The 13,436-nt window shown below is 35.7% G+C and overlaps 1 protein-coding gene across 1 annotated transcript in view; it reads right to left on the bottom strand.

Moving 5' to 3' along the window:
* The window catches only part of LOC132553264 (plexin-A4-like), a 197,963-nt gene that overhangs the window by 142,751 nt on the left and 41,776 nt on the right, over positions 1-13,436 (bottom strand). The window contains exon 4 of the mRNA XM_060217496.1: positions 3,297-3,425. Coding sequence (XP_060073479.1) covers positions 3,297-3,425 — 129 coding nt within the window. The remainder of the gene's footprint in view (positions 1-3,296; positions 3,426-13,436) is intronic.

The raw sequence follows: 13,436 nt of genomic DNA on the forward strand, positions 1-13,436 counted from the left end.
TCAAAAACAGATTGTGAAAATTTTACAATGAAAGATCTGTAGCTAGAGTTATGTTTGGACCCCAGAGGAAAGCTTTTAGTGACAATATCACAATATCCTGACAACATTGTAAATGGTGCTTTTATATCCTTCAGCGGAACTTCAGCCAAATCATTGATGTAGGCGGTAGCAGTGTTGGGTACGGGGTGAGAATACCAGCTTCAGGAGGTATGATGGTAAATGTAAAAGCAATTAATGTATTATTTATGGATACTTTGAATTAATGGTAACTTGTTTCCAGCTCTCTCTGATGTTCTGAAGAACCTTGCTTTGTTTTTAATGACGGTATTTGCTAGATTGCCGTGCACGCATGGTCTTTCAGATCAAGACAACTATGTCAGCGAGGTTTACGAGGTTTACGTCAGATTTACCCGCTCAGTGTTAAAACAAAAACTAATGAGGAAAAAACATCCCATTGACTTTTGCATGAATATTAGTGCGTGTGAGTGATGTGTGCTCATTATAGGTGAATGGTTAGCCGATAATACAAATGATACCTCCAAACAAAAGATTTCTACTTTCTGTTGGTAATATTTTCTTCTAACAACACAGAGAATTGGTAACTTAACCTAAAGAAACTCTTACAAAGCAAATTGGCAGGTATGTATATTTGTAGAAGGTTTTGACCGTGATCAATAAAGACTAGTGTTTAAGTAGAGTGTATGAAATTGAAATCAAAGGATATTCCAAACCTTCTAAACCTCTGGTCCAGAAACCATTAAAAAAGTGTTAAGAAAACACTGATAATATTTCAAATTATAGGTCAATCAAGCATGCCCAGGACACAGATCAATGAAAAACATTAACAAGACACAGACTAGTAAAAAAAATACATGAAGCAGGTTGACCAACTGTTTTATTGACCATACATGTCTTATTCTCACACCCACATGTCAATGATGACAGATGACCCAACAAGTGTCATCCATCATAGCTAACTGACCGTTTCCTCTCTGGTCATTGTTAGACTTTAGCTTCAGTCCATTGACAAACAGGCACAAACAAAACATACCGTATCTATTCACCATTAAGTCCATGCCTGGTAATAAGACCACTCTCAACTACTGAAGTTTTAGCAGAAATGTCACAAAATGCTTTATCACTGTCCTGTAATAAGCCCACCCTCAACTCTCGTAGTTTTAGTAAAATGCTTTTTCATTGTGATGTAATAAGCCCACACTCTCCTTTAAATCAATGATAGTAAATTCAGCCCTTAGGCTTATGTCCTGATAAATATAGTAATGTGAGGATTATCGTACATTTATCTCACATGTTACTGTCTTCTACGTGATGTGATATTCTATATTATATCAATATAAATAGTATCAAGCGTTATTACATGGCAGAATTTTCTATATAACATCCATCCAGAGAGATCGAAATTCACGATTCCTGTCAGTAACCAACAGCTTCAGGAAATTGCATGTTGGCATGGTAATCAATGTCCATATTAGGAATATAGAGTTGTTCTCCAAAGGAAATAACTACCTTCACTCCATGGGAAAAGACATAAAGATACACATGTACCTAGAAAATGTAATTTTGGTTTTAAAACAAACCCTTTACATTACAAGGTCGTTTAGGTCTAGGTATGCGGTAGCATCTACAATGCACACTGTATGACGTACATATATTTCACCATAATCATAAGCATAGTCACGAAAACTTGAGAGAAAAAATCTTCTATCGAGAATTTCAATTTTCTCTTAAATGGAAAGAATGACAAAGACAGATTCTTCTAGACAAACTATTTCTACAATAATCAATATCTATGTTGAAATTTTGTCAGGAGCTTGTGTATGTGATTTCCTCCACACAGCCAGAAAATAATACACCTTTAGAGACAAGCATCAAACAGCATAACTTCATCTTAATCACATAGTCTTGTTCCTCAGACCTTACTTGAAATTAAAAGCCCACAATTTGTCTAACAAATCTGTAGTGGCCCCCAGCTCTGTAAACGGAACAAGCAATGCTTGCCATGTGCTGCTCCATCATGCCCCCAGGCTACATACAAGGAGCCTAGGCCTTGATAGATTGAATGGACTGATCAATTTTGGTTTCCAGCCATCACCTTGCGCCATATGAAGTGGATTTTACGGTCCTTAGCCATCAATCTATTTCAATCTGGCTTTTTTTTTTTATCTTTTGTTTTCCAATTGAGCAACTAAGGATGAATACGGCGATCCCTTAAAAAGGTGCGCTAAGTGAGATATGTGTTTCCTTTTGTCTTTTGGAATTATAGCAAATTGTAAATGAGAAAAGAAAACAATAATGACAGTTATTTCCTCTATTGCCATGAAACCTCAAAAAGATGATAATTGATATGATGTTAGCTGACATATTTGTTCAATATACTAATATGTAATGCAGAGAAGTTGAAAAAAAGGTTACAAAATATCAGCCATTTCTAATCACACTGTTTTATTTTTGTTATCGTCAGTTTTACAGTAACTAGTTTGATGATATTCTCTACTTCGTGTGGAATCCTATCTTTCTTGTTCTGACATGAACCCACAAACATTCTATCATTTCTGACAATAACAGCCCCTACAGAATGAGGACTATATGTACATAAACTGCTAGCTATGATGTCTAGATACAGTTCTGTCTCCACATTGAAACTCAAAAATACAGATTGCTGCTGCTAGTGAAATATTCTCTTGGTCTCTGGAGTCCTGAGGCTCTAATTATTGGATCTGGAGCCTTTGTTTAACAATTAAACCCAGCTATACCAGTATGGCTGATTCACAGAGGACACATTTTACAGAAATTACCACAAGATTCTTACAACGATTTCCCTAATCAGCATTTTCAAATAGGAATATCATCCCTGATTTCACTGTAACATTGTGATAGAAAGACAACCTTGAAAGTACCACAGTTATTTCCTTTTCACATAAAACCTTCTGACATCAATTACTGAGTAATGACACAATCAATACAGTAAGTTCTCCATCTGATTCCCCTCAAGTTGGATCCGACAGTAACAGAGACATAATGTTAATATTAACTCGACCTTCAACCCATCATTTTTCAATTAATAACACAGAAGCTTTTGGAAAACTGAAGCTACCTACAAATCAGCTTTTCTTACTTAGAATTATCTGAAATGTTATGATTTCTTTGTCAATGACTGGTTTGTTTTTCTACCAAACAAAAATGATCAAACATCTATCACCCCAATGTGTACTTGACCTTGTGTGTTTGGTCCAGTTAATGTCTGTTAGGCATATAAGGCACTAAGGGTTACCTACCTTTGTATCTGTGAATGCGTATAGGTGGCGCTGGTCATTGTCGAAGTACATGTTCTTCCTGATAGCATTGCCTTCCTGGATGACAACCTCTTCATATGCTTCTGCTGACTTCTGGGCTGATATGGAAACCTGGAAAATCAGTCAGAAAAAAAGTTAAACACACAATAACTAAAGAAAGAAGCAAGAAAGGTAAAAAATATGTTTGCAGAATGAAAACAGAATGCAAACTGCATGTCAGTGTGACAGAAACTAGGTCACTGAGGTCATTTTACAGTTGATTACAATGTATATTATTCTACAATAAACCTGGAGGGGTGGGGGAGATGAGTGTGGTCTTATTACCAACCCTTCCTCCTATGTAAACCAGAATCTGATCAGGAATAGAACTTAAATGGTTTAACACATTAGGATAAATATGGACCAAATTTAAAAGAGATTCTAAGATATAACATTAATTTAGAACGAGATGTAACATGGCGAGACATTTTACGCATAGAACCTTATATTGTTTTGTTCTGTAGACCTAGTAGGCCTAGCTACACTCATATATTGGATAGTGAAAGGGATATACCCACATATTACAGAGTATTGCAAAAGGACAAATTATAGCAGTAAACTGATTATAGCACTTTTTGAGCTGAAAGTATTGTGCTACAATATGATCACATTTTATCTATCTATGGTGATTCTGTTTCATTCATAAAGAGAGCATGAAGTTATTGATGTGCTCATTTGTGAAAAAAAAGATAATGTGCTAGAATTTGATTTTAGAGAATGATGTAGGTTTACAGCAGTAGAAATATTACTATAATGAACAAGTCTTCAGATACACAAGTGTTGTTACTTTCAAATAAACAGATAATTGCTGCTTCAGTTAATTTAGAAGCCATTAATACAGGCAGGTGCTTGTTAGTCTGGTATATATAGCTCATCGTTCCTATAAGTCTACCTGATACACTAAGTTAGATACATGGATCTTCAATGGGAGTAATATTAGGAGCCAGGTAACTCTAATGAGCCTGTTTGTACTAAGTACAGTAGACAGATGAAATGATGATAGTTTCCCCAGCTAGTTTGATCAATATCTTTTCAATTTAATTGATGTGTCTACTGGATTGATTGTCTGTAAGTAACATGTACAGATCTAAAGAAGGCTTGTGTAATCTGTTACATTCCTACTCAAGTATCATAGCATTCCATTTCTAAGTAAACATATTTCTGTCTGGTTGTTTTGTACCTGCCCAAGGAGGGAGTAGCCTGGGGATGAGGACGCTAGAATTACAACCATAATATAGAAATGGGTTTCCTTTATAAGGAAATAAATCTACAGCATCATTTAGATTCAAATCAATGATAGGTAATTACAATTCAAATTTTAAAATCATTACATTGTTGTTTAACTGCAGGCTCATAATGAGTGAGTTGAAAGGCAATTAAAGAACATTGAACTTAGCACTCATCAATTTACTTAAAAACAAGCACTGCTTTCAACATTTCTATTTCTCTGAGTTGGCACCTGGTGTCGCCTCCCCATCAGCAAGCTAGATGCTCTGAATTAAGATATTTTAATTGGAGTGAGGTGCACTCCCTGGTGCAGTCCAATGCCATATGTTTAACAGCAGAGCTGCAGCAAAGAGCAGATTACAGCAAATTCAACATTACTTTAAATATCGTCCTAACACATTCTAACAAATGGCAATGTTTTCTTTTATTTTTCTTCTGTTAAGAAATGTTAATGATAGACGCATTGTTTTGATTACACAAGCTATATTCAACCAGCATCTGACTTCAATCACACAGCATATATTCATCCTCAATGATTGAGAATCAGCTGTTAGAATTTGTACAGATATTCTAAAACCTACTTGCAACATTTGCAATTCAATGTCTCCAATTACTAAGAGAACAGTATCATTCCGTTTCTGTTGCTATGGTAATACGTCACCACGCGAAGTTTAATGCGATATTTAACACTTACAATTCCATCCTTCCATCATTTTGTGAGAAAATTATACATTCTACACTATTCCTCCCAGTTTTTATTTGATATTTTTTGGTAAATCAATGATTCTTTGAGCCATTGGTGATATTTACAATCCCGTGACAACAGAACTCTCGCAGTACTTCTTTATCAAGTTCTCCTATTCTCTATGCTTTCAATTTCAAAACATGCTAATTGTTGGCAGCCATTATTCATGCTCCACCATGGTAGATTTAGATGATTTTCAAAGCAATGAATATTCTGAAACTAATTCTAACAATTAGAATTTCCTGGTAGTGTTTCTTTATTGTGATGATGAGAGCTGTAGGTCTCTTACAGAGTCAGGCTTGTTATTGTGTTAAGATAGTGCTGCATTGCGTAACACTCCGAATCCCTCCGCACCAATTACAGGATTGCTTGTCATCCCCATGCACTTGCTCGCTCGTTAAACGACTGTGTCTAAAGTTACATTATTGATGTAAAAAAAACATGTACGTTTAAGGCTTCAACACTGACCTGAGTGTATAGGGAGGTATAAAAGTGCACACCTTTCCTACAATCCCCACCACACAAGATACAGCAACAGATACTTTGCTAAATTAACACACATATTTCATCAAAGAGAAATGTTAGCGAGGGAATCGAGGGAATCGTTAAAATAAAGCCATCAACATTGCCAATGGCTATGAAGTTGATGATAAACAGCAAAAGCCTGGCATGAGAACATGTATCTATCCAGGGATATAACAACGATAAGCAAAAGTAATATTTTAATAACCTGCAGCAAAGACAGAGGGAAACACAGCCAAGTGTTTTACCTGAATGGAGTGCTGGTAATGACCATCAGATATATTACACAACACAAAGAGATGTGACAACCAAACAGTTTCTGCTGACCAAGCACAAATGACTGCTGACTCTAAACACACCAAAATAAATATGTTTCTTAATGTTTCTATCTCCTCTCATTGTCTGACCTTTTTACCACAGACACAGAAGAGATTGTAAAACTATTGAACTTATCGCTACATCACATCAGACAATTTCTAAGAGTAAAGGGGGATTAGACACATGTAATGATGGATTACACACATGTAAAAATGGATAAGACACATGTAAAAATGGATAAGACACATGTAAAAATGGATAAGACACATGTAAAAATGGATAAGACACATGTAATGATGGATTACACACATGTAAAAATGGATAAGACACATGTAAAAATGGATAAGACACATGAAAAGATAATTTAGATCAAAGTAGAAAAGAATTCAACACATGTAGAGGGGGATTAGATTCAAGTAAAGAAACAAATATGATACATATTTCAAGAAAAGGACAAAAAAATCAAGAAAAGGACAAACAAATAAGACAAATGTAAAGAGACAAACAAATAAGACAAATGGAAAAGGACAAACAAATAAGACAAATGTAAAAGGACTAACAAATAAGACAAATGTAAAAGGACAAATGACTAAGACACATATAAATGGACAAAAAAATCAAATGTGTTTAAACGAAGGAACAAACATTTAAGACACATGTAAAAGGACAAACAATTAAGACACATGTCCAGAGGAGCTTCATTACTATGGAAGAGAGTCTTTAACCCTGAAGTATTTTTGTATCAAGACTGTGGAAGACCTGTTACATCCCTGTTGTACATCTTAACATTACTCCACTGATAATCAATTTGCTCTATGATTCTATATTCAAGTAAACACAAATTTCAATAAATAATACAACATTATGGACATGTTAAGTGGAGAATTTCGCCATTTATCCTTGAACAACATCTTTCAGAAAAAAATTTCCCTGATTGGCAGCGAAGTCCAATTTCTTGAGGAAGACTTTGCCTGATTGGATCTTATTCCTGAGCCTGATTCTGTAGGTCTTGCGTGATTGGTTACTAATTGAATGTATATGCAAATAAAGCAAAATAGGAAATAAGCGGTTCTTTTGTTTTTGCCAAACATTCGTGACAATATATTGAAGTTGCTAGTGTCTCTGGCTGTGGCGAGAGAGGTGGAGAATTAGGTCTCCACAGAGCATGGATCATGCTACTTGGGTTTTACCAGAGCTAACCATGGTTATATTTCTCCTATACATCTTTATGATACACTTTGTAACACGCATATCCTGACACAAGTGGTCATGCTTAAAAATCAATAGGACTACATGAATAGACACTATGTATTTATTTCACTGATATTTCACCGAGATACTACTTCACAAGCTGATTTCTCAGACATTCTTTATCAAATGCGATAACCTCTGGAGGAAACACAATTTTACACGAAACCATTCCTTTTTCCTAATGATATTTGCTACATATGAAATTTTGTAAGTCTCATAAAGATTTCATATTGCTTGGACTGATGTCCTTTGATGTCATTTTAATTAATAAGAGCTGAAAGTTACTTATAGCCAAACTCTATTACAGAAATCAAATTGTGGTTAAACTCTGTAAAAGAGAACAAGGTTAGTTGAAAACAACGGGCATTGAACCATTTATCACATCAAGGTGACAAGAAAAACAGGTAATTGTTTAAAGTGGATGTGTAATGTTTGTTTACATTCCCAGGCCAATCCTTAAATGTATAGGTACGTCCCCTTTCCCACAGCAATACCTTACCCAACCACAAGCCACACCACCTAACAGTACTGTATATAGGTGTCCTATTACAACACAGAGTTGTCCCACCGACAGGTGTGTTTTGTTTACAGTATACTACAGGTACCTCAAGTAAACAAAGGGGTGTCTATTACAGGAGTACTTGAGACGTTAACTTGACAGGTACTGATCTCTTCCTCTAATACTGTGTAATCTGGCTTCAAAAATATATCGGACACAAATTTCACAATAATTCAGATGCAAAGAAAACTAAAAGTTCAGAGTCTGCTTCAAGTATCGGCCCATGAACAACCAGGGTCATTTTGAGGCATGGTCCTTTTGTAGTAACTGGTAGCTAGTTCACTGAACAACATACAAAAGGCCCATCAAATATTCTCACAGCAATAACGGTAAAGTGCCTTGCCCAAGGATACAACCAACACAGCAAAGACCAGTCCCTGTCTCTGCTTCCTGAGAAACACAAGTCACCTCAGGTAGGAAGCCTTAACCTGCACACAACTTAGATTTTCATTTGATGTAACACATCTCAAGCTTCTATCAACTGATTCCCTTTACGTTCAGTGGATAACTACTGGTTATAAGTTTGAATGACAACTTTTGATAGAGGCCAGCTATTCATATAAATAGGTTGTAAGGCTACAGGACAAGTATTGGTAGGAAGGCCAACTATTTATATAAATAGGTTGTAAGGCTACAGGACATATAAATAGGTTGTAAGGCTACGGGACATATAAATAGGTTATAAGGCTACAGGACAAGTATTGGTAGGAAGGCCAACTATTTATATTAATAGGTTGTAAGGCTATAGGACAAGTATTGGTAGGAAGGCCAACTATTTATATAAATAGGTTGTAAGGCTACAGGACAAGTATTGGTAGGAAGGCCAACTATTTATATAAATAGGTTGTAAGGCTACAGGACAAGTATCGGTAGGAAGGCCAACTATTTATATAAATAGGTTGTAAGGCTACAGGACATATAAATAGGTTGTAAGGCTACGGGACATATAAATAGGTTATAAGGCTACAGGACAAGTATTGGTAGGAAGGCCAACTATTTATATTAATAGGTTGTAAGGCAAAAGGACAAGTATTGGTAGGAAGGCCAACTATTTATATAAATAGGTTGTAAGGCTACAGGACAAGTATTGGTAGGAAGGCCAACTATTTATATAAATAGGTTGTAAGGCTACAGGACAAGTATTGGTAGGAAGGCCAACTATTGGTTGTAAGTTTGAAAGACATCTATTGCATAAATATTAGATAAAGTTGGAGGTTAAAACTGCTCAGTAAGGCTGTAGGACAGGCTAACCTGAAAAATATCTATTTTACCGTTTTTGTTACAGCAGTGAGACTTTCTCTGTGCCAATACCTGAACGTGAATCTGACCCTGATAAGAACTGTTCAATAACACAAGGCCTTGGCCTATTATAAAACCCTCACATCTAGCCATTTATCTCTTCTACTCCACCAAAACCATTTCTACTAAGTGAATACACTGTTTATGAATTAAATCAGAGGCGTTTCCTATGTAATGTGATGATGATGATGATGATGATGATGATGATGATGATGATGATGATGATGATGATAACAGAGACAACACTCCCATACAAACAAGTCCTACTTACAGTAACTCACCTTGTCTGTCTGATGATGATGATGATGATGATGATGATGATGATGATGATGATGATGATGATGATGATAAAGTTACAGTAACTCACCTGTACTTAGACTGTAAGTTACAGTAACTCACCTGTACTTAGACTGTAAGTTACAGTGACTCACCTGTACTTAGACTGTAAGTTACAGTAACTCACCTGTACTTAGACTGTAAGTTACAGTAACTCACCTGTACTTAGACTGTAAGTTACAGTAACTCACCTGTACTTAGACTGTAAGTTACAGTAACTCACCTGTACTTAGACTGTAAGTTACAGTAACTCACCTTGTCTGTCTGATGATGATGATGATGATGATGATGATGATGATGATGAGATGATGATGAGTTGTATGATGTAAGTTACAGTAACTCACCTGTACTTTGACTGTAAGTTACAGTAACTCACCTTTACTTAGACTGTACTGATGATGATGATGTGATGACTGTGATGATCATTACTTAGACTGTAAGTTATGATAACAGAGACAACACTGACCATACAAACAAGTACTTAGACTGTAAGTTACAGTAACTCACCTTTACTTAGACTGTAAGTTACAGTAACTCACCTTGATGATGATGATGTTGATGATGATTATGATGATGTGAAGTTAGACTGTTAGTTACATAAGTGACTCAACACTACCTTAGACAAGTGTACTTTAAGTAACTCACCTTTAGTAACTCACCTGTGCTTAGACTGTAAGTTACAGTAACTTTCTTGTACTTAAAACAGTTACAAACAGGTATCTCACCTGTACAGAGCATTCTGTGTTACTATTTTAATCTTACACCGAGACATTATCAGGGTGCTCATATAAAACTACAGCACACAATCGATCTAGTAATTTTGTGTTTATGTCAGCTTATTTTCTATTGTCAGAATGCAGATTATTTCCATATCAAGACCGTACCTCATTACAGAAGAAGAATGCTGCTTTATGATCGACCTTGCAATTTCACTCGATTAGGTTGCGTTATTACTGCCCTTACAGGTAGTCAAATCCTAACATTACATCGCTACTTCCGAACTACATGTAATCACAATCTAGTTTTACCAGTAAGAGTATTTAAGGGCTTCAATCTCCTATAGTCGAGACAAAATTAATCAAATTTGGCTTTCTGACTCTTCAATGGACAGCCCCTAATATCAGTGTGTATTACTGCTGGTAATATCCTTGTATTTAATTCCAGTATGGTCTCCACTTGACTGGGAGTAGTGGGAGGGGTCATTGCCTTATCGTCATGGATACTAGTATCTAAAAGTCTCCATGGGGTAATGACCCAAATAATACACTAAATGATTTAAAAGCACCAATGCTTCATCCTATAATCATTTAGGTATGTCTTACACCTTACCCCTTAGCTTTATACATAAACTCATGTATTTTCATCAATAATATCCCTCTCAAATCTTAAAATATGTTATAGTGATACATTATAAAATGATAGTTAACTTCCATCCCTAACTTACACCTGCTCCACTTTTTTACTTCATCCCTTCTAGAAGGGATATCCTGCTACATTTCAACTAGAAGGGAACACCAACCCCCCCCCCCCCCCCCCACCTCCCAACCCCCAACCCTCTCCCACCACCCAGCTTGCTACCCTCCAGATAATTCTGCTATGCCCCACATAACTGGGATCTCTACAATCTACTACACCCCCAGAGAGAGGAATCCTCACATTCTCTTATACCCCATATAGAATGGGGAATCCACCATTCTCCTATACCCCAGATACAGGATATTCCACCATTCTCCTATACCCCAGATACAGGATATTCCACTATTCTGCTATACCCCAGATACAGGATATTCCACCATTCTCCTATACCCCAGATACAGGATATTCCACCATTCTCCTATACCCCAGATACAGGATATTCCACTATTCTGCTATACCCAAGATACAGGATATTCCACTATTCTGCTTAACCCCAGATACAGGATATTCCACTATTCTGCCACACAGTTAAGATCCATGTGGAATGGTGCCTACTTGTTTAATACCTGATGATAGTAGTAGATAATGAAATATGATTATATACAACAGCTGATACCTGCCCTCCTCACACTGCCAAGCACCTGTCTCTGTCTGGGACTTACTGTCTCACTCACACTCATAAAACTATCATCTCCACCAACCCAACACCACACATGCTAAGTTTGGATAGAATTTGGATGGCAATTGTTATCATTACTTACAACTATGATTAGTAATTACAGCAAATTTATCCTTCCCTTTATAAAGATATCCATTTGACTGAAATGAAATTGAGTCACTGCCCTCAAAAACTGAGACTTTGACTTTAAGAAGATGACTCTACTAACTATTTTCACATCTTTTCCCTATCATTTAAACCTCCTCACATTGAAACTCTTTATCCTTCTAATTCCTTTTTCTCTAACCCTATTTGCAATTTCTTAATAGATCTTTTCCAAGAGAGAGACTGTCACAACTAAACCTATTTTTATGACCCAATTCTTTAACAATACACGAAATACTACAACAATGTGCTACCTGTTCCTGTTTTTATGATATTCAGCAATACTGCCAGCCTCTGTGCATGGTCAGCATGTTTTCATGTTCGCATTTCTTCCATGAGAGATTGTCTATTTCATGAATAAATAATTTCGATTATTTTTATTCTCAATCAAGCACACCACACTCAAAGTTATATTCCCCGACCGTCAGTACTGTTCTAACCTTGTGGTTTGAGACACCTCAATCAAGCATGCCATCACACAGTGATATAAACTCTAATATATATACATCTCATTTTGTTTTCATTTTCTTAAAACTAGTTAGAGTTTACAAAAAAAGATCACATACCATCACATCATATACTTAATAGAATTTTTTCCCATTGAAGAAGTGTAAGTTTTCAACACTAAAAAATGACAAACATTTTTTATAGATTTTATAGACAAGATATATAATGATAATACCAGTGTCAAATAACTTTGTATACAGGTGAAGTGTCTCTCAGCTCCAGCAGAATGACAGTATATTCCACATTTCCATGTCTATAAATCTACATTTCTTTTTGTCCTTGAATCTACATTTTTCTCTGTCTATAAATCTACATTTCTCACTGTCTATAAGTCTGCATTTTCCTCTGTCTATAAGTCTACATTTTTCTCTGTCTATAAATCTACATTTTCCTCTGTCTATAAATCTACATTTCTCACTGTCTATAAGTCTGCATTTTCCTCTGTCTATAAGTCTACATTTTTCTCTGTCTATAAATCTACATTTTTCTCTGTCTATAAATCTACATTTCTCACTGTCTATAAGTCTACATTTCCCACTGTCTATAAATCTACATTTCTGTGTCTATAAATCTACATTTCTGTGTCTATAAATCTACATTTCCGTGTCTATAAATCTACATTTTCCTCTGTCTATAAATCTACATTTCTCACTGTCTATAAGTCTGCATTTTCCTCTGTCTATAAATCTACATTTTCCTCTGTCTATAAATCTACATTTCTCACTGTCTATAAGTCTACATTTCCCACTGTCTATAAATCTACATTTCTGTGTCTATAAATCTACATTTCTGTGTCTATAAATCTACATTTCCGTGTCTATAAATCTACATTTTACTCTGTCTATAAATCTACATTTCTCACTGTCTATAAATCTACATTTCTCACTGTCTATAAGTCTGCAGTTTCCTCTGTCTATAAATCTACATTTCTCACTGTCTATAAGTCTACATTTCCCACCGTCTATAAATCTACATTTCTGTGTCTATAAATCTACATTTCTGTGTCTATAAATCTACATTTCCGTGTCTATAAATCTACATTTTCCTCTGTCTATAAATCTACATTTCTCACTGTCTATA

This window comes from Ylistrum balloti, unplaced genomic scaffold, assembly GCF_031769215.1.
Source record: "Ylistrum balloti isolate Yb309-2 unplaced genomic scaffold, AGI_CSIRO_Ybal_v1 Utg370312, whole genome shotgun sequence".
In the NCBI taxonomy this organism is placed as follows: domain Eukaryota; kingdom Metazoa; phylum Mollusca; class Bivalvia; order Pectinida; family Pectinidae; genus Ylistrum; species Ylistrum balloti.